Source organism: Schistocerca nitens, chromosome 2 (genome assembly GCF_023898315.1).
Source record: "Schistocerca nitens isolate TAMUIC-IGC-003100 chromosome 2, iqSchNite1.1, whole genome shotgun sequence".
NCBI classification, from domain to species: domain Eukaryota; kingdom Metazoa; phylum Arthropoda; class Insecta; order Orthoptera; family Acrididae; genus Schistocerca; species Schistocerca nitens.
Window position 1 is genome coordinate 128,846,818 of NC_064615.1, and position 27,072 is coordinate 128,873,889.

Sequence of the window (27,072 nt, forward strand, 5' to 3'; positions counted from 1 at the left end):
TATGTCCATAAAATATAAATGATTGGAGAGACTTATGACTACTGAATGAGACATGATTCACAGTTACTTTCACTTATCCCGAAAAACTTATTGACAAAACAAATTATAAACAGTGACAACAATAATATAAGTCATTGGCATATTTGACAAAGGGGTAACGAGGGAAGTGCTAATAATCGTCAAGTGAATTCATTGTAATCACAAAATGTCCAGTGATTGATGTGACGTTAATTAAAAGCAGATAGGACTGCAGAAGGAAATACGTCACACCTGTGGTTGGAGCTGAAAGCAAACTGTTCACTGACGTTAAAATACAAGTCTTCAGAATGAAGCGTGAGTCGAATTACTACAAAATGACTTTAATGTCCCTACACATCGTCTCGTGGTTGTGGCTCGATCTTACTACAGTATTGCTGGTGGAGTTTGAAGTGGTTACAAAATCAATCGTTGGGGGAACCAACGACCCCAACAAGTGGCCAAGTGCAGATCATATCGAAATTTTCATAAATCCACAGTACATCAGATTAGACGACATGGCAGGTCGATGGAGTAGACGGCGTAGCGTGGAAATCTGGCGTCGGAGACCCCTGATGATCACTGAAGTCTGACCCGATTTTAATTAAAGGAGAATGAATCTGATAGCCTGGGCTCCGAATCTTCCTAGCGCCGACCGATAAAACTGCTCCTTACAAAACACTAGTTCCCTTTCACTGCCTGGTTAATCAATACCTTGCATCTTACCATCCTACACAGGAAAACGTTTAATCACTCTCTCTCACTCTCTCTCTCTATCTCTCTCTGCAACCAATGAGGCGGTCTTCATCGACCCCATTTCGTTTCTCTTTCCGACTTTTAGTTTATTTACACTACTGGCCATTAAAATTTCTACACCAAGAAGAAATGCAGATGATAAACAGGTATCCATTGGACAAATATATTATACTAGAACTGACATGTGATTATATTTTCACGAAATTTGGGTGCATAGACCCTGAGAAATCAGTACCCAGAACAACCATCTCTGGCCGTAATAACGGCCTTGATACGCCTGGGCATTGAGTCAAACAGAGCTGGGATGGCGTGTACAGGTACAGCTACCCATGCAGCTTCACACGATATCACAGTTCATCAAGAGTAGTGACTGGCGTATTGTAACGAGCCAGTTGCTCGGCCACCATTGACCAGACGTTTTCAATTGGTGAGAGATCTGGAGAATGTGTTGGCCAGGGCAGCAGTCGAACATTTTCTGTATCCAGGAAGGTCCGTACAGGACCTGTAACATGCGGTCGTGCATTATCCTGCTGAAATATAGGGTTTCGCAGGGATTGAATGAAGGGTAGAGTCACGGGTCGTAACACATCTGAAATGTAGCGTCCACTATTCAAAGTGCCGTCAATGCGCACAAGAGGTGACCGAGAGGTGTAACGAATGGCACCCCATACCATCACGCCGGGTGATACGCCAGTATGGCGATGACAAATACACGCTTCCAATGTGCGCTCACCGCGATGTCGCCAAACACGGATGCGACCATCATGATGCTGGAAACAGAACCTGGATTCATCCGAAAAAATGACGTTTTGCCATTCGTGCACCCAGGTTCGTCGACGAGTACACCCTCGCAGGCGCTCCGGCATGTGATGCAGCGTCAAGGGCAACCGCAGCCATGGCCTCCGAGCTGACAGTCCATGCTGCTGCAAACGTCGTCGAACTGTTCGTGCAGATGGTTGTTGTCTTGCGAACGTCCCCATCTGTTGACTCAGGGATCGAGACGTGGCTGCTCGATCCGTTACAGCCATGCGGATAAGATGCCTTTCATCTTGATTGCTAGTGATACGAGGCCGTTGGGATGCAGCACGGCATTCCGTATTACCCTCCTGAACCCACCGATTCCATATTCTGCTAACAGTCATTGGATCTCGACCAACGCGAGCAGCAATGTCGCGATACCGTAAACCGCAATCGCAATCTAGGCTACAATTCGACCTTTATCAAAGTCGGAAACGTGATGGTACGCATTTCTCCTGCTTACACGAGGCATCACAACAACGTTTCACCAGACAACGCCAGTCAACTGCTGTTTGTGTATAAGAAATCAGCTGGAAACTTTCCTCATGTCATCACGTTGTAGGTGTCGCCACCGGCGCCAACCTTGTGTGAATGCTCTGAAAAGCTAATTATTTGCATATCACAGCATCTTCTTCCTGTTGGTTAAATTTCGCGTCTGTAGCACGTCATCTTCGTGGTGTAGCAATTTTAATGGCCAGTAGTGTACATTAGCTAATGCTGATGGTTTTTACATGGTTGTAAACATTTGTTTAGTGCTGGATCAAAACTTTCAGTGATGCCTCACGTTTTCAAACGGCCAAGTCTGTGGATCCCAGTATATCTTCGAGATGCTTATGTCTAGCTTTCAATGCTTTCTGGAGAAACGGCCAGCTTTCTACATTTCGAGTACAATTGTGCTTTCTGCTACAAAGCGAACTTTCTCACTCCACTCCCAGGTCGTAAAATATTTTTGTCAGGTGTTTTGCTCCACGGGAGATGCTATATTCGTACTCAAAGCTAGGGGCGGTAGAATGACGCCACAAGAAATGGCCGATGGGCGGTGGGCGATTGATCCTGAGCTCTCCTTCGACGTGCCTTCAACGAACTGGATATAAGAAGCATTCCACTCTACCGTTCCACATCCCTTTTCAACATTCGGAATCCTTTCAGCGTTTTCTTACTTCTATAAATCATGCAAATTAGAATTAAGAGTAAAATGATAGTAAGGTTTCATTAGTCATTTACCGTCAGGGGTCCCAACACACTTCCCTAGGGAAGTTATTTCTACATCTGACGATGACTCTCCGTCCAAGCTAACATGCTGCGTCCAGCCTACCAAAAAGTCTTCAATGCAGTTACAAATTTCACTTCATACTCCATACGATCGCACTTTCGACAATAAGCGTAGGTGCGGTCCTGGCAAGGAAAACTCCCCATCGAACCGCCCTCAGATTTCGTAGTAAAATGGCCCAGTGGATATCCGTGAAAACCTGAAAACAGATCGAGCATGAAAACAGGAAAGTGTACTGAACTGTGAAAAAAGAAGTAATAGCGAAACAGTGAACGGTCCAAGCTCGAGAGATGCAATATCGAGCGAATTTGAGTAGCCACAGCATCGTGGTTCTGTGGTCACGGTGTTGGACTGTGAAGGGGAGATCCGTGTTCGAATCGGCTTTTCAAATTAGCTCGATGTTACACATCTTGAGCTTGGTCTGTTCACTGGTTCGATTTTGCTTCTTTTCTTACGTTCAGTACACCTTTCCGTTCTCGTGCTTGAAATGTGTTTAGTTTTTGACGGAAGGTCCAGTGGGCCATCCTACCACTAAATCTGAGGGGGAGTGCGACGAGGAGTTTCTCTCGTGAGTCGGATGCTGTTCGGAATTTAAGAAATACTGCATCTGCTTTACTGCCTCGATCCAAAGCTCGAAGTGTGTGGGCCACGTAAGAAAGCGCGGTGAGAATAGGCTATGTTGTTCCGCGGCGCGGCGCGGCGTGGCGCGAATACGCCTGTGAAATCACGCGCGGCTGACAGGTGAAAGCGGCATGCAGCCGGCAGCGTGCTCCTGGCTCCGGTTACAACAGCGGCGGCGCGGGTCGCGGTCGAGAGAGCCGACACGCTATCGATTGTTGCCGGCAGCCGCGCTAGTTGCCGGCTCTGTCCGCGTGGCGGCGCTGGCGAGCCCGCGGCAGGCCGAGCAGTTAGTGGGACGCGCACGGGCCGCTCAGTCGTGGGTTGGCAGGCGATCGGTTGGCACGCACGGCTTTGGCAGAGGAAAGGGCTAGCGGGAACCGTACAAGGGCGATTGCGATGGGTATGTGGTCTCCGAAGGTGACGGCGCTGCTGCTGGGCGCGGCGTGGTTGGCGGCAGCGGCCGCTGCAGACGCCGAGCCGCAGCGACTGCCCGACACGTCTGGCATCACAGGCGAGCTGACAGCCAGCTACGGCGTCGACGGGTTCTTCTCGCTATGGCTCGTCTTCAACAATGACGACAACGTGCACATGTCAGGTGAGTGGCGGCGGCGATGCAGAGTCCATTCTGGCACACACCTGTTCCGTCTGCATTCCTGACGGCTTCCGCAACAGCTACTCACACCGAACTACTCTTCAGTGTTTCGGTACAAGTATTAACTTATTATGAGCCGATAAGCATCATTCCTGAATATATACGACGAAGACTTTCGACGTAGGTTTTGGGCTTTTATGAAATACCCAAAACACAAACTCTGAGAGCATATTTATTTACTAAAACAGGAACTGACCAATGGCGCGCGCGCTCTCTCTCTCGCGCACACACACACACACACACACACACACACACACACACACACTTCCTTACAAATTCATCTTCAGGCACACTACACATAAATTTTGAAAAGATTTATATTATGGCGTTTTTCGTAGTAAATGTACGATACGTGTATAGAATACACACACACACACACAGACAGACAGACTTCCTTAAAAAATTAATCTTCAGGCACACTAGACATAAAATTTGAAAAGATTTATATTATGGCGTTTTTCGTAGTAAATGTACGATACGTGTATAGAATACACACCAAATTACTCGTCAGAATGTTAACTAACACGGCTTTTCTGCAATTAACTTACACTTTTAGCACGAAAAGTGCGCGAATATGGCGAGCTTGTACACATCGAGTTACGGTAAACTCTTACCACAACTTCTGTTTCGCATTCAAATACACTGTCTTGTCAACTCAAGGTGAAATTCTCGCATCCCATCCTTGTCTAGACCTCAGTTTACGCTCCTAATCAGTCTGTCGCCACAACCAAGATTTGTTGGAAGGGGAAAGGGGGGCAGGGAAGGTGGAAGCACTGTCACACTCCACATTAAAAGCGTCTGCATTAAAACGTTTCACTATAATCTGGATGCACTTACAGACCAAATGCCAAAACGGTCGTACAGAAAAATGTCAGTAGCCTATTCCCATAAAGAATATTATCTGTCAGCCACCAATGTACATAAACTATATAATAAAACCATTTAAAAGTACATTTTCACAAATGTGGTTTCACAGCACAAAATTATTTAAATTTTTTTTTATTATTATACTAAAACTTACTTCAGTACACACAGTCGTGATCGCATTTAAGTTGTTTATTTTCATTTTTAGATGACCGGTTTCGATCTTCCAAGAGATCTTCTTCAGATCTTACAGTCCCTGATGACCGTACGAGCCGTTGGTGAGGAGTAGGCCCATTTGTACAGGCGTAGAGGAAGATGATCTCGTAAAAGATCGAAACCGGTCATCTACAGAAAAAAAATGCACAACTTACATGCGATCACGACTGTGTGTATTGAAATAAGTTACAAAATTATTTACCGAGCTGCATCAGCTTTCGATATTTCAACACTACAACAGCTGCTGTAAAAAACAATATTTCCAGGTGACAACACCCTAAATGTGACAGATTTCTTGTGAAGCGAAACGTCTGATGAAATTATGTGGTAGAACCACTGAACGAGTAGAAGGCTATTGCGCCGAGGTGTGTTGGAAAGATATCTACTATCTATGACAGTGACACGTCTTATCAATCTCTCACACACAGCTCAAACAGTCGATGGAGAACAGATCTTCCGCTCTGCCGCGGGGTGTGCTGTTTTGAAACTTCCTGACACACCCGGAAAGCGGAAGGCAAAGATTTGAGCTCGAGTCCCAGTTCGTTACACATTTTTAATCTGTCAGGAAGTTTCAATAGCAGAGACGTTTGTTATTCCTGCAACACACGAAGTGCCGTCCGATGTGACCGAGCGGTTCTAGGCGCTTCACTCCGGGACCGCGCTGCTGCTACGGTCGCTGTTTCGAATCCTGCCTCGGGCATGGATGTGTGTGATGTCCTTAGGTTAGTTAGGTTTAAGTAGTCCTAAGTCTAGGCGACTGATGACCTCAGATGTTAAGTCCCGTAGTGCTCAGAGCCATTTGAACCATTTGAACACACGAAGTATACTGAAGAAACGCTGGGAGTGAACAAAAAAAACTGGAAACACCGAAAACACAACATAATTAGCATGCCTAATACGATGCAGGAAAACAGATGGTATCAAATCAGCTTTCAAACGTCTCTAAATGGGTAAGAACAGATCCTGGATGATTTTCAAGGCAAGTTTATACCTTTCTTTCTGCAAAATAGTAGCACTTTCAGTTAACGATGATATAGCGTTCACGCACCATTCTCTCCAAAGCAGACTACAAAGGCTCAATAATATAGAGATCTGGTGACTGTTGGCCAGGCGAGATGCGACAGTTCACCCCGTGCTGATAGAACCGGCCCTGGATTACGTGAGCTGTGTGATCAGCGATCCTGCAGCGGTGGAACGCAACACCGCAATGCCGTGGGATGTACCTCATCTACCAAAATGATCGTACGATTCTTGGTTCTAGTGCAACCTTCCAGATTAACTATGGAATACCACGGTATAGCTGCCCAAATCGTCACCGAACGCGCGCCATTTTTCACTCTTGGGAACAGTGTGAAACAAGACTCTTCGGGACCACGTCTTCCTGTTAAGAGTATTAGCACGACTGTTGAGTGGCGCTGGAATTGCAGCTCGCTCCGCAGTTCCCTGTGTGCGGAGCCCCCTTCGTGTTATTTTGGTGCTGACAAGGTTCGCGAGTGTGACGTTCAGTTCTGCAGTGACTTTCCGTCACAATCCTCTTCAATGAGCGTTCGGTCACGGTCACTCAACAAACACTTTCAACTCCTCTTTGACTTAGAGGAGGAAGGCTTACCGTTTTCGCTGTATACGATATAAACCTTCGATACGGAGCCTCTTGAAATACCAAACCCTGCGGCTACCTTAATTACAGATGTACCGTCCATACTATTACCAACAATCTGCCCAGTTTCAAAAGCACTGAGCACCGATAAATGCACTGACAGCTACACAGAACTGACCATGACTGACATTTGCAACGTATGGAGACTATTGCACATGTGCCATTCGTTATCAGATACATCAGCGCAGCCTGTAGCCTTAACTAGCATCTACATTTATGTTCAAGCATGCATTTCTCATGGTGTTTCCAGATGTTTGTCCAACCTCCTTATCTGTGACTTCAAAATTCACACAACACATGAAACAAATTAAATTTGAGACGTTAACATTGTTTCTCTGTTGTCTGTGAATAAATGTAAAACAAAGTTTTTACGTTCATAGATCAGTCTGAGTTGTCCAAGAATTTAATAATGTGGGCTCGGTAGGGTGTAGGTGTCTACTGCAGCTTACCAATTAACGTTACGAAAGAAAATCTGATCTTAAAATGTATTTACAGTGTCCAGAAAGAAGCTAGAGGACGCAGTTCTGTTCGTTTTATGTATAGATACTATTTTTGTTTATTTCCAGTTAAGTGCTCTTGAAACTGCTAAAAGTTTTATTCTTCCTGACGTACAAAATGATCTGCTTGTACAGGTTGCAGCTAATGGAAGTAATAGTATATCTTCGAACACTTGGTCTTTAAGCAGAAAGCATAGTACGTACCACAGTTTTTTATTCAATTCATTACATATATTCTGCACTCCTATATACACATTCTGCACACAAGTCGGTCAAGCATCACATATGTTGTCACTGGTTTCCTCAGCTGTTTCAGAACCTGAATATGCCCATTGGCGTCCAAAACCTGTAATTTCATTTTGAAATTGTGGTGATTGTGCAGGTAAATAAATCAGTCTCAACACATATGTTTTGGACCTATTCACCGAATGCCAGAGTCTGATAGAGATCTACGACATATTAATTTTAGGTTACTAACAGAGTGGACACATTAACAAAAGTAAAAAAAAGGGTAATGAAATGTAGGTGAACCAAATCAGGCGATGCTGAGGGAATTAGATTAGGAAATGAGACATCAAAAGAGTAGCAAAATAACTTATGGCTGAAGCAGAGAGGATATAAGATGTGGAACGGGAATTGCAAGAACAGCCTTTCTGAAGAAGAGAAATTTGTTAACAGCGAATATAAATTCAAGTGTTTGGAATTCCTTTCTGAAAGCATTCGTCTCGAGTGAGCATTGTACGGAAGTGAAACGTTGACGAGAAGGTATTCAGACAAGATGAGATTAGAAGATTTTGGAATCTGGCGCTACAGAAGAATGCTGAAGATTAGATGGCTAAATCACATAACTAATGAGAGGTACTGAGTAGAATTGGCGAGAGAAATTTGTGGACACATTGTGAGGCGTTGAGGAATCGTCCATTTAGTATTGGACAGAAGTGCGTGTGTGTGTGTGTGTGTGTGTGTGTGCGCGCGTAAAGGGGGGGGGGGGGGGGGCAAAAATTGCAGAGGGAGACCAGCAGACGAGAACAGTAAGTAGGTTCGAATGGATGTGGGTTGCAGCAGTTATATGGAGACGAAGAGACTTGCACGAGATAGAGGAACAAACCAGTCTTATGACTGAAGACCACAACAAGAACAACAACAACAGAGTGGACAGAAATGAATGTCTGCTACAGCAAAAACTGCTACTACTTCCGCCACCTTCCTTTTTGTATGCTTCACATTCCACTGTCGGTATCGGCTGTTAATGGCATTCCATGAGAATTCCTATAGTTCTCAAGGCATTCGCTGCACTGATGCACAAACATTACCTCCGGAATATATTGATGGGCGCCTACAGAATATTGCAACAAATGAAAGCCACAGCAACTACGTTAAACGCTTCAGTGTGTTTGTCATGGGTTCCTTGTGGGGAGACTTCAGGGTAAATTTCCACTCTTCACATCAGAAACCATTACTTAAGCACTTGTAGCTCATTTACTGTAAAGTGCTGAAAAACATTACACACTTTCGCTGTTATACTAAATATGATTTTCTGTTACATGAACTTATTTGTAAGAGTCAGCGTTCACCCATATTTAAATACAAATGAAGTTAATTACCTAACATTAAGATAGATTGCGCAAGTGATCCTTGTAGCACACGGGGTGTGTAACTTGAAGAAAAGTTCCTGTCATTATATGTCCGGAAACCAATACTGGTTGAGATACGGGCCATTGACGATCCGCAGTTCACAGTCTACATTTTATTTACACTACTGGCCATTAACATTGCTACACCAAGAAGAAATGCAGATGATAAACGGGTATTGATTGGACAAATATATTATACTAGAAGTGACATGTGATTACATTTTCACGCAATTTGGGTGCATAGATCCTGAGAAATCAGTACCCACAACAATCACCTCTGGCCGTAATAACGGCCTTGATACGCCTGGGCATTGAGTCAAACAGAGCTTGGATGGCGTGTACAGCTACAGCTGCCCATGCAGCTTCAACACGATACCACAGTTCATCAAGAGTAGTAACAGGCGTATCGTGACGAGCCAGTTGCTCGGCCACCATTAACCAACCGTTTTCAATTGGCGAGAGATCTGGAGAATGTGCTGACCAGGCTAGCAGTCGAACATTTTCTGTATCCAGAAAGTCCCGTACAGGACCTGCAACATGCGGTCGTGCAGTATCCTGCTGAAATGTAGGGTTTCGCAGGGATCGAATGAAGGGTAGAGCCACGGATCGTAAAACATCGGAAATGTAACGTCCACTCTTCAAAGTGCCGTCAGTGCGAACAAGAGGTGACCGAGAGGTGTAACGAATGGCACCCCATACCATCACGCCCGGTGATACGCCAGTATGACGATGACGAATACACGCTTCCAATGTGCGTTCACCGCGATGTCGCCAAACACGGATGCGACCATCATGATGCTGTAAACAGAACCTGGATTCATCCGAAAAAATGACGTTTTGCCATTCGTGCACCCAGGTTCGTCATTGAGTACACCATCGCAGGCGCTCCTATCTGTGATGCAGCATCAAGGGTAACCGCAGCCATGGTCTCCGAGCTGATAGTCCATGCTGCTGCAAACGTCGTCGAACTGTTCGTGCAGATGGTTGTTGTCTTGCAAACGTCCCCATCTGTGGACTCAGGGATCGAGACGTGGCTGCACGATCAGTTACAGCCATGCGGTTAAGATGCCTGTCATCTCGACTGCTAGTGATACGAGGCCGTTGGGATCCAGCACGGCGTTCCGTGTTACCCTCCTGAACCCACCGATTCCATATTCTGGTAACAGTCACTGGATCTCGACCAACGCGAGCAGCAATGTCGCGATACGATAAACCGCAATCGCAATCTAGGCTACAATTCGACCTTTATCAAAGTCGGAAACGTGATGGTACGCATTTCTCCTCCTTACACGACGCATCACAACAACGTTTCACCAGGCAACGCCGGTCAACTGCTATTTGTCTATGAGAAATCGGTTGGAACTTTCCTACTGTCAGCACGTTGTAGGTGTCGCCACTGGCGCCAACGTTGTGTGAATGCTATGAAAAGCTAATCATTTGCATATCACAGCATCTTCTTCCTGTTGGTGAAATTTCGCGTATGTAGGACGCCACCTTCGTGGTGTAGCAATTTTAATGGCCAGTAGTGTACATTTGAGACACAATTCACGAGAGACGGCACAGTAAATTACCACAATACGGGCTTTTGGACAGATGTAAATTCTCGAGCAATCATGGAGGTGAAGCTTAAGCGTCAACGTATGGGCAGGAACGGTAATACTCTTAGGGCCGTACACTTTGTAGATAGATTAATAGGCGATGTGTCTCACCGATGTGTACAATGAATTACAAGCGCTGCTGGAGAACGTAATCCCTGCAGAAAGAAAACGACTGAGGTTTATAGACGGCGGGGCACCACCCAATTTTCCGCTGATCATGCCACCGTACCTCTGTGCAACGTTCCATGGGTGTTGCGCTGGTCGAGGAGGTCCCTCCCTTTCAGCGGACCTGAATCCCTTAGGTTTCGGGTTGTGAGGGCATTAAAAGGAATTGGCGTATGCTCAGCCCATCGGCGGTCTGCAGACGTTGCAAGGGCGTGTGACCAATGCATCTCGCGCAACTCGAACGGAGGCAGGGCTATTTGAAACAATGCAGTATTCGCTGCGGAGGAAGTGTCAGGATGCGTCGTAACCACACGCAGCACTGCCTACAGTGTCGGCTTCCACGTAACAGACAGATTGGAATGAGAGAAGCTATCGCAAAAGACATTTGTTTCCGAACAAATCATTACAGGGACGTTTCTTCTAGTTTTTATCTGTACTACTTCCTGTAGAAATACGGGACACGTTTCTTAAACAACCTTTTTTAAACGGCTCACAGAAATAAATCTCCCTCTCGTACATTACCGTGACGTTAACGATACTGGCGACGACGATGACGACGACATGCTATGATAATGAAGAGGACGGGGATCAGGAAGGAAGGCAGGATTTAGGGCGTTCAACTCTGACGTGTTTGTGGACTAAGCATACGTCCAGAAATTCAGCACTGTCTGTAGCATTGTTTTACAGCCAGGACAGTTGGGCGCATCAATCAAAAATGGTTCAAATGGATCTGAGCACTATGGGACTTAACATCTGAGGTCATCGGCCCCCTAGAACCTAGAACCACTTAAACCTAACTAACCTAAGGACATCACACACATCCAAGCCCGAGGCAGGATTCGAACCTGCGACCGTAACATTCGCGCGGTTCCGGACTGAAGCGTCTAGAACCGCTCGGCCACCGCGGCCGGCTGCATCAGTCACCCCGTAACAATCTTAAACTTTCTCCCCGTTTACTGGACATTTTCATAGTCCGCCAATCGAGGCATGTCGTTCCAGGACAGGCTAAGAGAAGAAGAGACTATCGTAGCCGTCCAGCATAACAATGAAACTTTTTTTGTGCCGTTGCCTTGCGCAAGAAGAAGACTCATCCTCACAAGTTGATCATAATAATGTAAAGACAATCTGTAGTCTCCAATACAGCTTTATTTGCACGTACATTTATGGTGAAACAAACTGAGAAAGTGACGTTGCAGGAATTCTATGTAGAATCCATTAGGTGATACGTTTTCTGTAACTTTACCGTAGTACAGGCGTCTGGCAATGTCTTACCACACAGGTACTTCGCAATCAGACAGCAACATCTTGCCAAAACGCAACTTTTGCTCTGCAACAGTGTGTGCGGTTTAATGAAACTTTGTGACATATTAGCTACGTGTCGGGAACCGTGACTTGAAACCAGGCAACGATTTTCTGTTGTATAGGAAGGACCATTAAATGTTCTCGGATAGCTGTGGTGGTAAGATAATTGGTTCAAATGGCTCTGAGCACTATGCTACTTAACTTCTGAGGTCATCAGTCGCCTAGAACTTAGAACTAATTAAACCTAACTAACCTAAGGACATCACACACATCCATGCCCGAGGCAGGAGTCGAACCTGCGACCGTAGCGGTCGCTCTGCTCCAGACTGCAGCGCCTAGAACCGCACGGCCACATCGGCCGGCCGGTAAGATAATTCTCCTGTGTTTTACACTGCTAGGAAATTCAAATCCTCGTCGCTTTATTGAGTACAGCTGTCTGATGATCCGTTAACACGCTGAGCACCGGTGACAAATTAAAACTTTATACAGTAAGACATTCAGAGTTTGGAAGAAACTGGGGAAAGTGTTCGGCGAACTGAAGATCTGAACGCGAGGCGTACTCGACTAGCAAACTTGCCACGGAAGTCACGTATATTGGTTCGAGTCCTGGAGCGGCTCACAGTCTCAACTTGACGCGATCCAGCAATGTGTATTCTTCGTAAAAGAGTTGTGTAATAGTGCCTGAGCAACTATGGTACTGTGGTGAAGGAGACGGACACTGCGGCAAGGCCGTTGGCCATTATTCCTCTGAATGCTCTATCCTGAAACAGAACACGTATCTGCAAGCAAAAAATTATTAGGTTTTACTATACTTGGACAAATGAAAAGCCTACACTATTTATAAAATAGCAACAAAGATAAAAAAATTTCATTGAAAAAAACTTTCGAACAGCGGAAAGTCATCTTCATACAGTGTGGAAAATTCGCCGTTCTATCTGTGTCAGACATCCGTATGGATTACTCTTTGGCAGTAATATACTATCATTGCCAGTTACTTTAGAAATCTCATCGTTAATTCAAAATCCCAGTCACTTCCGTAGTTCTGTACAGGGTGTCCCAGGAAGAATGGTCAGTATTCAGAGACATGGGAGGAAGCAACACATCTCTTCCACTAACAGATGCTCGTAGTTCCTAAGGAATGCCCTTAGAGCCAATGTATACTACGTATTTTTTTTCTTGTTTCCACCACCTCTCAAAATATCGAAAGAAAAGATCTTGCAGTAGAAAGGATTTGTTTCATAGTGTAGAAAATGAAGAAGTACTCATAGCTCTGAAGGTATGCGTTTTACAGCACATGTTTACTAGACTTTTTTTGCCCCGAACGATCGTTCCCGTCATGTCCCTGAATACTGACCATTCCTCTGGGGACACCCTGTATATTCAATTTTTGCTAGATGGTCGGAGTCTCGTAACGCCACTTTCACGATTCAGTACCGGGCAAAGTGACGTGACGTTATGTTGACGTTCTGTCTAGTGGGAACTCGCCGCTATTTGACGGTGATGTTTCCCTCCCGTTCCCTAAAGTTTCGTTGTCGTCCACTGTGAACTGACCTTTAGAGCAGAGGTGACGAATCTCATTCATAATTTCTAAAGAACACAGTTTCGAAATTCACACTGCACGTTAGCAAGATTTCAAGTCATTGGCTTTTAGACGTCTGTATGATTTTCTAACGTTTCCCGAGGGTGAGCGATGGTTAGGTTTTGCAGACTAATAGCATCACCAACGGAGAGTAAAAAAGCCTGGCAATTCTTGATACCAAAGCTTTTGAATAGCACAAAACAAATTTTATACCGACCCAGTTATTATTATTATTACTATTATTGTTATTATTATCGTATGCATCAATTACAGAAATACACATTTAGCAAAGCAAAGAAATATATATATAAATGAACATGTGAAATCATGTACAGTAAACAAGTCTTAAAACGGCCCAGACTTCACTCTGATGATGGACTCGATCCAGTGGAGTGCCTCGTGGGATGCTTGATGGAGCTTCTCAATATCACCAGTAATCGTTCAGATCGATTAGAGACTAAATACTTCATGATCAGGAATACTGATTATATATATCTTGCTCTGGTGTTTGCCTGACCTCAGTTTTCACCAAACCGAGCTACAACCCCTGAGCAATGACTGGTCTGTACATTCCGTGACACAGAGTGGAGCTTTTTAGGAAATGGACATTAGTGTACACAATGGCCATAGGGATTTGAGTGTAGCGTCTGTTCCATTCATCACATTTAATGCGAGGACAAATGCCGAATGACGGAGTGTGAGAAGCGACTGATTTGCTTCGGCCTCCCAAAAGTCATCAAGTGAGTTAAGTAGGAACTTCTGCTTTTTTGCCGCCGCGCGTATCATTCCAGTTAACGGATAGCGGCAATTCCGTCATCAGCAGGAAATTCACGTCAGCACTGCGGGCGAAAGACTATCGTAACGGTCTGGCAACCGCCGAAGTGTGTCAAGAATACTGTCCACAAAATTCCTTTCTCGATAAATAGAAACTGCTACAGTACCACACAGCTGGTTCCCATCGACCCGTTTCTCATTGCGTATTCTGGAGAGATTTGTTTCACGCGGAAAACTGAAGTAGAAATGCGTGCAACAGACCCTAGCTCATTTCTGCGGACGCTGTCACCCAATTACAATGGGCCAAGTGGCACCAACAGTGGGCCATAGAGAACTGGAAAGGACTTATCTGGTCACACCAATCACACATACTTGGTTGTAAGTGAATAACGTGTCGTGTGGCGTTCATCGTAATCGTGGCCAGCAAAATACCTTCCATGAGAAATGCAAAACAGAAAAAAGAAAAAAAGAAAAAAAGAATTGTCGGTGTTATGTTCGAGGAGATTACGTTGTTCGGAGGTTCCTTAATAACATGGAAATGGATCTTTGCGTAAAGGCCACAGATACTTTTGATTTGAACATATAAACAAAGCTGCTAGAAAACCAGATTAGCCGGCCGCGGTGGTCTAGCGGTTCTAGGCGCTCAGTCAGGAACCGCGCGACTGCTACGGTCGCAGGTTCGAATCCTGCCTCGGGCATGGATGTGTGTGATGTCCTTAGGTTAGTTAGGTTTAAGTAGTTCTAAGTTCTAGGGGACTTATGACCACAGATGTTGAGTCCCATAGTGCTCAGAGCCATTTGAACCATTTTTGAAACCAGATTATTTTGTTTGTCTAATTTTTACGAGGACCGCAACAACAAGAACGATCTCCCGCTATGGCAGCTCTACTGCCCATTGGGATAAACCTGTTACTGCTTGCAGTAAAGATAGCTCAGAATTCATAATCTGTAACAGCGCACCCAGCCCCTGGAGTTGAAATGCACGTCATAGATTTCGCATCAAGTGCGACAACGCGCAAAACGTCAGAGGCGACATCCATGCAGTCTGGTTACCCTTTCGAAAGCTTTGTGACATGGGTGACTGGGTACTGATGACTCATATATCCACAACCGTAGCCAATTCCCGCCACAGTGGGCTACACCTATTACCAAAGATTGTAGAGATATTACAGAGTACTACAACAAGGGTCACCATCTTTTTCTCGCGAACGTAATGGTGTAGCTTAACATTAGTCATGCCCCCCCCCCCCCAAAAAAAAACCTACTTAACAAGCATAAGTGGAAGAAATCAAAACGGTGTCAGACGCGCAGAGTGACATTTAATGTCTATAAAAGTCTGTTTCATTTTAGTTTCCAAAGAGTAGTTTTCCGAGTATCAGTCACCCCCGACATAAGTACTCTTTTCAGTCACTGATAACAGCTCTCCAGCAAACTCGTACTTACAAGCTTGTGTTGGACTTCAGAGTCAGAAACAGAGCCTACCAACATTCAAGTGAAGGAGGGGGTGAAAGAGGAGGAGAGAAAAGAGAAGAGGGAGAGGTAGTGTCAGATTTCTGATTTATATCAGTGCTTTTACAAGCGAAACTCTGTGAAAGAACAACTGTAATCGCGCCTGTAGTATTTGCACTACGCCACACTGTAGATAAAGGAGAAATACGAAATCTAAAAACAGAAATGAGGGAAGCGGCAGTTTCCTCAAAAAGAAGACACGCCATTGAAGTTAAATAAGAATGATATACTTTTCAGTAATGGAATGTTTCGTTGGATAAGTCTCGTCTTGTAGTATTATTTTCAGGAGAGGCAGGTGGATCACTTTCTTGTGTTTCTTTTACCTGCCACGAACAAGTTCTGAAACTTCCGTTGGGTTTTCCAGGATGACTTCTAGCAACAGGAAAACCCAGGCTCTTTACATGCTACAGATGAACGTATTATTAAAATACTTCGTAAATTGTTCATATAGAATGGTTTTGAGCAGGAAGAAGGTCAACTGTTGCAATTCCTCCTAGATGTCGTCATTTTACAAGGAACTCTTCCGGTACTCGCCCGAAATTTAGTCCAATGCCTTAACCTTTTTGCTATCTTGCTCGCTTTCTTTCTGACAACTTTATTGATGACGATGCCAGATTATAGTACTTTAGTCGAGACGGGTGATAGAAGCCACCTGTCTGAGTACTGGTAAATAGGAAATCAAATGGCAAAAACTAATAGTACAAGAGCAATGCGATCGGAAATGAGGACTAAGGTGGAATAAACCGCACGCACATGGTAATGTGACGCAAAATTTCATGATTTGTGCAATTCTTGTATCAAGAGTAGAGGTAGTAACTTTGAGGCTTTACTATGCGGTAAACGTTATGTGAATACATGCAGCATCATTCCGAAACAAACGTAGCTACCTGGATTGAGGAGCGTCACCACATTGTTTGTGATGTAACCAAAGTAATACTGTGGATTGATTGCGCCAGGGAAGGCAGTGTATTTGTGAGTTACGAAGAAAGGTAACGTGCACTTTGAGGACCGACTGAAAACAATGCGGAACCGGTCTCCAACCGTGAACACAGGGCCGCCGGCCTAAGCTTCTCTGTTTCATCCACGAGTCGACCCACCAGCGAACCGCACGAAATACGGAACTTTCTGAACTGCAGTAGTAGATTTCGCATCAAGCAGTGTCTCTAAGATATTTTTCTGGGGAACGACTACATGATGAAATAGTAGTCACTCGGAGATACACAAAATCAACTGAACTGCCGGCCGCGGTGGTCTCGTGGTTGAGGCGCTCAGTCCGGAACCGCGCGACTGCTACGGTCGCAGGTTCGAATCCTGCCTCGGGCATGGATGTGTGTGATGTCCTTAGGTTAGTTAGGTTTAAGTAGTTCTAAGTTCTAGGGGACTGATGACCACAGAAGTTAAGTCCCATAGTGCTCAGAGCCATTTTTTGAACCAACTGAACTTTTCGGCTACACACGAGCTGTTTTGCGATAAAACTGGGCATATTGTAATAAGACGATAAGAAATTACACACAGAGACTGCTAAAAAGATATATAATTAGGAAAAGCTATTAGAAAATGTGACTTAATGTCGTATAATCAAACTGTTTCGAATTTCAAAATACTACTTTCTGTAATCAGCGAGAAGTATCCTTGAGAGACCCGAAGGTAACAGAAAGGGCCGGGCGTATTTTCCATCGTTTCGTAACGGTGTGTGGTCTTTCTTGTGCCTAGAGGCGTCATACGGTACCAGCTAGCTGATGTACACGGATCTTTTTATAATACGCCAGAAGAGATTGCGTCATCGAGTTTTCAAAATGTTTTTCCTAAGCAAGATGGCGGACCCCACTGTGTCTACGAATTGCACCCGCCGCTTGATTCCAAGGAAGATGGCTCGAATGTCGTTCACTAAAGCGTGAAGTGGTTATTTCTATTTATTTCCATTATTGGCCAGTTTCGGCTAATAAGCCATTTTCAAGTGGTATGAAACAGCATGTGGAATGAATATAATACAATATTAGCGTCTTTGTGATGGTTTCTGCTACCTGCTTACTCTATCGACACTTAGGTAACTTCTTTGTATACATCAACCGTAATGTCCGTGCTTGCACAACGGACTATTAAGAAAATTCTCGTTGACTCCGAAAGTAGTGAGATAGATGACCATTTCCGAGCTGTCAATTCCCACCTTTGTGACAGTAGTCTTCGTGTTCACACGAACTACAGCAGTGCCTTAACGTGCACTTAATTGCTGGTGTTACTGCCTGTCAGACGGTTTCCGGTGCTATGACAGCTTGCTTTATGAGAGTTTACTCACACTGGGTGGTTTCCCCGTTTCATCTGCGATTGTTTTTATACCGACTGTATACATGACTCCTTGCAAATTTTAAGTATGCCTGCCATTTGCTGGTGGCTGGATGACTTGGAGGGTTTTGCTTAGGCCTTTACACTACCGCTTGAAACTGACGTAATAGCTCAGTAATGGAAAACGTTACCATTCCACAGATTTTCTACGACTGTGGTACCTGCCCGAAGAAAAGTAAGTTAATGGAAGCAATACTCATCGTCGTGACTAATCTCCAACGTAAAGAGACGAACCACGCTATAATCGCATATCACTTGTTCGCCAGATTGTACTCCGATGTTTCGTCTAACTACAGTAACGAGAGCCGGCCGGTGTGGCCGAGCGGTTCTAGACACTTCAGTCTGGAACCGCGCGACCGCTACGGTCGCAGGTTCGAATCCTGCCTCGGGCATGTATGTGTGTGATGTGCTTAGGTTAGTTAGGTTAAAGTAGTTCTAAATTCTAGGGGACTGATGACCTCAGATGTTAAATCCCATAGTGCGCAGAGCCATTTGAACCATTTGAGTAACAAGAGATACGGATGAACTTCTGCTTCCGGTATACCACAACGTCAGTAGTGCATCGACTAAATACTGAGTTTAGATGCTGTAAAGGATTTCGCCTTAAATATAAAGTTTTCACTACAATATTTTTTACAGCTTAAGACTTCATGCGCCCAAGGTAATTTTATGTTCGTCCCAAACAAGACCCTCTCCATGGAATAAATCATTTGTTCACACAAGATACTGAAATAAAGAATTACTCGGTTACTACTGCATTAAGTTCACATTTTCGACTTCTGCAAAGTGCGTATATACTTTCTGATGCACTTTGTCTTCGGATCAGAAAACCTATATTCTTACTTGTCTCTGTAAGCTGTCCGCACTTCAAAAATCCGTTGTAGGCCAAGTTTCAAGAGTAACATGGACGTATTACCAAATCGAAAACAGTTCTTTGATGGAAAAGCGACCATTACAAGGCCTGACTTTCGTTAAGTTACAACAGGATGCCTCATGAAAGACGTTTCATTAGACCAGGGCTTCCTAAAGCGTTTTTCGTGGAAATGAAAAAGTGCTCTACGAAGATCTGTTAATCACATGTCGTTTTCTTTTTTTGACACTTTGACGATGCGAACTACTTTTTTTTTAATTTTAGTATGATCTCTGATATGAGTTATGGTTTACAGTTAGAGTAATCACTGACTAAAACAAGTATTTCTCAGAATGAGATTTTCACTCTGCAGCGGAGTGTGCGCTGATATGAAACTTCCTGGCAGATTAAAACTGGTGCCGGACCGAGACTCGAACTCGGGACATTTGCCTTACGCGGGCAAGTGCTCTACCATCTGACCTACCCAAGCACGACTCACGCCCCGTCCTCACAGCTTCACTTCTGCCAGTACCTCGTCTCCTACCTCCCGAGTTCGAGTCTCGGTCCGGCACACAGTTTCAATCTGCCAGGAAGTTTCAAGTTTTTCGTACTGAAAAAAAAAATTAATCTTCCAAATAAACAAGGTGTTCCATCAGAGTACCAGGATTCTCAAAGTGTTCAGACAGAGGAAAAATTTGGGAACCCCTGCATTAGACGATAACGATTTCGGGTCTTTCCTTTACATCACTTCAGAAGAACATCAGCAACATGAAGGCCACGGTCGAGCCACTCCCAGCGTCCTGTGTGCCATGGGACACGAATATGTAGCTTTTATTTCTTTTTTCCACCTATGGCGCACAATGAGACTTCAAATTCACACTTAACCACGTTAAACTATTGCACCATTTCCACCGAGATGCCTTGAATGACGGTAGAGCGATACTGATAGATACATACAGCATTCTGCGCGAAATCGCTTTCAGCATCCGTACCCAGCACTTGGTCGATGAATTCCTTGGTATGGAAAAAGCGGAAAAAATGAAATGATGTAAAAGAATAAATCTTTCGCAACTAGATTATGAACGCGTATTCCGGCGTAATGTCGCTAGCATGTTCAGGCTAGCCCCATCTTGACGCTTACTCAATGACGTGCACTGTGTATTGGTTTCACGTTTCACACACCTCCTTCGCCTAGCTCCATAAACACAAACGCAACAGGAGTATTTACTCACTCTCACAGCAGGCCAGAATACGTGCCAAACCGGCGCGTGCGCAGAAAGCGTTCCGTTTCATCAGCTGAAGCACCGTTAGGCGTCTCTCACACATTTACACAGCTCAAGCTTTCCTTTTACCCTCATAATTCTAAGCGCTACAGTTCCTACTCGCAGAGCCATTTACCTCCTAGCAAAAATATGTACTAGATATGGCTATAAAATAACGCGAATGATGCTGTTCCAGAGTAAGTACACATGCGCCAAAGATGAACGACCAATACCTGTGAAGCGTGAAGCCTTCAGTAAAACGCGGCATCTCTGGTGTCTGTAGACATATCACTGCGGCCGTGGCCATCGTTTCTGTAACAGCTATTGTTTTGTTTTGCTGGAAAAAATGATAGTGTAATAATAGAGCAACGAATTCTCGTGAAGTTTCACGTGAAACTAGGAAAAACTGCTGCTAAAAGAAGTGTGTGGCGTCGGGCTGTTTTATCACGTACGCGAGTTATTGATGGGTTCAAGCGTTTCCAAGGTGACCGTGAAGACGTTGAAGATGACGCCCTTCAGCATCAAAAACTGATGATAATACCGAAAGAGTAGGTAATCTGAGTCGACCCGACTGTCCGATCCATTGCTGAAACAGTAGGAATTGACTAAGAATGCGTTAGTAAAGTTTAATTAACCGATTTAACATGAGAAAAGTTGTACGAAAGTAGTGCCGAAAATTCTCACGATCGAACAAAAAGAAACTCGTGAAAATGTTTGTACCAACACTTTGAATACCACTGAAAATGACCCTTATTTCTTGGAAAGAGTGATAATATGTGACGAATCTTGGTTTTTTACTAATCATCCAGAAATTAAGCGTCAGTCCATGCACTGGAAGGATCCAACTTCACCGAGAGCTGGAAAAGCTCGAATGAGCAAATCAAGATTCAAAGCGATGATCATTTTTTTCAATATTCGTGGAATTGTGTATCTTCAGTGGGTTCCTGAAGGTCAAACTTTTAATATCAGCAATACACCTTGAGCTTCTTGCTCAACTCCGTGACAGCATAAGAAAAAAACGGTACGAATTGTGGAAGAAAAAGTCGTGGGTTCCGCATCAAGAGGCTGTACCGGGTCATACTGCGTTGTCTGATACGAGACTTCTAGCGAACTGCAGCATTCCAGTGTTAGACCGACAATCTTGTTCGCCTGACCTAGCATCATGTCACTTTTATCTATTCCCCGAGTTCAAATATGCATTAAAAGGTATAAGGTTACAATCCGTTGAAGCAATGAAAGAAAAAGTATCGCGCGTCATCAAGCTCACAGTGGAAGGCCTCCAGCACTGTTTCCGTCGGTGGAAAATCATATGAGCGTTGTCGGGATAGAAGAAGGAAGTATACGAGGTGTGGCTAGAAAAAAACCGGACTAGTACTGGTGAAACAATAAAACGAATGCAATAAGGCTGAAAGTCGCGTGGCCTGTCACGTGACTCTCGCTCCGCCTACTGCTCGAGTTTCATCTGCCTCCTGCACTCAGTCTGCCCGTGGCGTCTGTTTTAAGTAGTTGAAGTTTTGTCTGTGCGTCGGAAAATGTTGAGTGTGCAGAAAGAACAGCGTGTTAACATCAAATTTTGTTTCAAACTAGGAAAATCTGCAAGTGAAACGTTTGTAATGTTACAACAAGTGTACGGCGATGATTGTTTATCGCGAACACAAGTGTTTGAGTGGTTTAAACGATTTAAAGATGGCCGCGAAGACACCAGTGATGACACTCGCACTGGCAGACCATTGTCTGCAAAAACTGATGCAAACATTGAAAAAATCGGTAAACTTGTTCGACTAGATCGCCGTTTAACAATCAGAGCAGTGTCTGAGTTAACAGGAGTTGACAAGGAAAGTGTCAGGCAGATTCTTCATGAAAGTTTCAACATGAACAAAGTGTGTTCAAAAATGGTTCCAAAGTGTCTCACAATTGAACAGAAGGGACGCCGAAGAATGATTTGTTCTGACATCCTGGAAAACATTGAAAGTGATCCCACCTTCTTACAAACTGTTATTACTTGCGATGAATCGTGGTTTTTTACTTACGATCCCGAAACTAAACGCCAATCGATGCATTGGAAAACTCCTGGTTCTCCACGACAAAAAAAAAAGCACGAATGTCAAAATCGAAATTCAAGGCAATGATGATTGTTTTTTTTTTTTTTTTTTTTTTTACATCAAAGGGATTGTGCACATTGATTGGGTACCAGAGGGACAAACAGTGAATCAGCATTACTACATTAGCGTCCTGGCTACCTTACGTGAGCGAGTACGGAGAAAACGGAACGATTTGTGGAGAAAAAAGTCATGGATCCTTCACCAAGACAATGCCCCAGCTCACAGTGCGTTGTCAGTGAAGACGTTTTTGGCAAAACACAACATTCCCATCTTTGATCATCCACCCTACTCACCTGATTTGGCCCCCTGTGACTTTTTTCTTTTCCCTGAAGTCAAGTCAGCTTTGAAAGGAACTAGATTTGAGACTGTTGAAGCAGTAAAAGAAAAAGCGACGGAAGTAATGTATGGACTTACCGAAAATGATCTGCAGCATTGCTATGAACAGTGGAAAATTCGTATGGAGCGGTGTAGAGACCGAGGAGGAGAGTACATTGAAGGAGATAACATGAAATTGTAAATAATTGTAAATAAATGTTTTTCCAGCATCAGTCCGGTTTTTTTCTAGCCGCACCTCGTATTGAGGGTGAAAGTAACTAAATGGTTCAAATGGCTCTGAGCACTATGGGACTTAACTGCTGAGGTCATCAGTCCCCTAGACTTAGAACTACTTAAACCAAACTAACCTAAGGACAGCACACACATCCATGCCCGAGGCAGGATTCGCACCTGCGACCGTGGCAGCAAAGCGGTTCCGGACTGACGCGCCTAGAACCGCTCGATCATATCGGCCGGCAAAGTAACTAAATACGTTTGTTTTATGCCAATGGCCCGTTATTTTATATCCACATCTTGTATTAGCGAAGTTCGGTAAAAAGTACACATCGTCTAAGAGTATGCGTTTCATTTCTGTGTTAGTTCCACTTGGCAAGAATCTGGCACTGGCTAGCCATCATGGCAGTCATAAGAACCAGATGTTTGCTAATGTTTCCTATAGTGTTTAAGTAAGTTTTTGTCAGAATATATAGTAATTTAACCCTTTGACTACCTATTTTTTTCAAAGACGTTGTGTGTGGCTATTCTATTTAATGTCGTAGTCAGAAGTAACAATATAAAACGAATATTTTCCGTCGTTTCATGTTCCAACGCAAGGGGGGAGGGGAGGGAGCAGGACAAACAGGTTTATTCGTAAGTACGTTCGGGTTTTCATAAAAAGATTGCGCAAAAACTACGTAACATACAGAAAACACACACACACATCAATGGACAGAGTCTCTCTTCAAGTTTGTCACTCAGTCACAGGTGCTCAATACGGGCTTTTTTGTGACTCAAACCTCAATATAAGGGTATAGTTCATTCAGAGGATGTGTCCGGGTGGTGCGACGGTAGCCCGCTTTGCAAATCGCCTGACTGGGTTGCCTGTCTGCAGGCGCGAACTAATTCGATGCGACAATACGGAACCGAGGATTAACAAAGAAACTCGAGGATAGCATAACTTACAGATGCAATCTGTAAGTATGAGACTGTAACACATACGTCCCGATGGTAGTCAAAGGGTTAGGCGGTGTTAACGAATGGCTGCAGTTTACATTATTGCATTGGCCCGTAAGTCTACAGCGAACTGCTCCATTGTCATTGTGATAGCAGCTATCGTGTGGTGGAGCCCAACAATACGTTTGTCAACTAGTGAACTTTCGGTCAATAGTGCTCACCACTGCGATGGTTTATTCGGAAGTGTCTGCTACCGGACGGCAACAGTAGAGGGGGCAGCAAAAGCCCTTTACTTATAATGTTTATTCGGCGGTGGATCTGCCCCTTCTCGAGTTACAGCAAGACACGAAACTGTAGATCACGTCGGCTAGAAACAGTTGTCCAGCGAAGGAAACCCAGCCAGGAACATGTCTGGTAATGCTAGAGTCCATTACTGCAAGCGTGCCAGGGCACTCCCGCATTTCTGATATGCACTCAGCAAAAATTGTCTTCTGTTGATAAAAGTCAACGGGGGTGTCAAAATTGCAAAATACTCTCTTTCACACCGTGAACAATGTTCTCGAACAGAAACAGAAGGAAGGGGTTGGGGGTGGGGATGGGGGGGAAGGAAACCATCTTCTAGAACAGAAAGAAATTCTTTCTGCGAAAAGGAAATTGCTCGTAGCTGCTCAGAATGATTGCGTAAAAAATGTTCAAATGTGTGTGAAATCTTATGTGACTTAACTGCTAAGGTCATCAGCCCCCCTAAACTTACACACTAGTTAACCTAAATTAACCTAAGCACAAACACATACACCCATGCCCGACATACACCCATGTCCGAGGGAGGACTCGAACCTCCGCCGAGACCAACCGCACAGATGATTGCGTAAGAAAATGCATTCACCAAGGGTGCATTTGTGGTGACTGAGCATAGTATGATAAATACAATGAATGGTGGAAAGCGGGTTGAACGGATTATCAAGATGTAGTACGTTATCTACGTGACTGCCGCTGAAAAGTTTCACGAGCGAACTCTTGCCAGACTGAATTCGTACTCTTACCCGACTGTGCGATTAAAGGTACTCAGTTTACGCTTTTGTGCGCTAGTTTTTTACTGTATCTCTCCTACGAAAGGAAACGCATTTATGTGTATGCAGGAACTCAAATGACAGATTGGAGTATAAATAATTAGATGAAAAAAAACAACAGATAGTTATCCATATTTTTTCCTTAACCGCGTAATGTTACACCAACGTCCCATACGTAGCACGTGGAAGCTATAACGATTTAACTATAGCAACTAGTGTTTGCTGCATAATACTAACAATCATGGGAGGAATAACAAACGACTTAGCTTCTAGACGACAGCACCAGCATCACGATGCAGACTAAATATGCCCAACTTCCTCGTCTCGTTTAAACTTGGGTTAAAAGAAAATTCATTTTATAAAAATAATTATATAGCTACCATCCACCAACTGCGCCGCCGACAAAACCGCAAAGCTCTATACCCATTAATGTTCTCTCACTTTTACCATTTTCCCTTTTCTTCCCATCACGTTGAAGAGCTTATTTCCTTAAGGCCACATTACACGTGGAAACATTAGTCTGGTTTTAGAATAATATGGCCAATAAGCTTCCGCGCATAGCCGTCTGTACAGGATGCCAAGAACAAATGAGTAACAGAGAGATTAAAATACACCGGTGGAAAAAAATCGCAACATCAAAAAATAATCAATGTAGAGTAATGAAATTTCGGAAATATATTTTTCTAGGTAACAAAGTGGTTCAAATGGCTCTGAGCACTATGGGACTTAACATCTGAAGTCATCAGTCCCCTAGAAGTTAGAACTGCTGAAACCTAAGGACATCACATACATCCACGCACGAGGCAGGATTCGAACCAGCGACCGTAGCGGTCGCGCGGTTCCAGACTGTAGCACCTAGAACCGCTCGGCCACCCCGGCCGGCATCTAGGTAACATATTTAACTAGTTAATACTGCAAGACCACAGTTTAATGTAAGCGCGAGATAAGTCATTGCAAATGTGAAATTGTGGTACATTAGAGCCACCACCACTACCATAATGTTGAATGCAAGCATGCAGACGCGGATGCATTGTTTTGTACAGGTGCCAGACATCAGTTTGTGAGTTGGAGTTGTATGCCTGTTGCGCTTGGTCGGACAGTACATGGACGGTTAACGCTGTTTGTCCGATGACGTCCCATATATGCTCGACTGGAGACAGATCTGATGATAGAGCAGGCCAAGTCAACGTGTCGACGCTCTGTACCGCAAGTTGGGCTACAATAGCGGTTGTGGGGAAGCGTTATCCTGTTGGAAAACACTCCCTGGAATGCTGTACATGAATGGTAGCACAACAGGTCGAATCACCAGACTGATGTAGAAATTTGCAATCAGGGTGCGTGGGAAACTACGAGAGCGCTCCTACTGTCACACAAATCGCACACCAGACCATAACTCCAGGTGTAGGTTCAAATGGCTCTGAGCACTATGGGACTTAACATCTGTGGTCATCAGTCCCCTAGAACTTAGAACTACTTAAACCTAACTAACCTAAGGACATCTCACACATCCATGCCCGAGGCAGGATTCGAACCAGCGACCGTAGCGGTCGCGCGGTTCCAGACTCTAGCGCCTAGAACCGCTCGCCCACTTCGGCCGGCCCAGGTGTAGGTCAACGGTGTCTAGCACACAGACAGGTTGGTTGCAGGTCTTCAATTGGCCTTCATATAACAAACACGAGGCCATCACTGGCACCGAGGCAGAGCCAACTTTCATCAGAAAACGCAATGGTCGTTCACCCTGTCCCCAGTGAACTCTCGACTGACACCACTGAAGTCGCAAATGGCGATGGGTTGGGGCCAATAGAATGTACGCTACATGGCGTCTGCCATTGAGCTGCCCTTGAAGTAACTGACTTGCAACAGTTCGTTGTGTCACTGTGGTGCCAAGTGCCGCTCAGATCGCTGCTGCGGATGCAGAACGATGCACCGGAGCTATACGTCGAACACAACGGTCTTCCCTCTCGGTAATGCAACGTGGTCGTCCGGAGACCGGTCATCTTGCGTACCTTTGCCAGCAATCTTGTACAGTGGTTACATTTATGCCAAGCTC

The 27,072-nt window shown here is 44.5% G+C and overlaps 1 protein-coding gene across 1 annotated transcript in view; it reads left to right on the top strand.

Annotated features, from left to right (window-relative positions):
• Window positions 1-3,762: 3,762 nt before the first annotated feature.
• LOC126235822 (transforming growth factor-beta-induced protein ig-h3) overlaps window positions 3,763-27,072 on the top strand; it is a 307,809-nt gene continuing 284,499 nt past the window's right edge. The window contains exon 1 of the mRNA XM_049944672.1: window positions 3,763-4,055. Coding sequence (XP_049800629.1) covers window positions 3,857-4,055 — 199 coding nt within the window. The 5' untranslated portion in view covers window positions 3,763-3,856. The remainder of the gene's footprint in view (window positions 4,056-27,072) is intronic.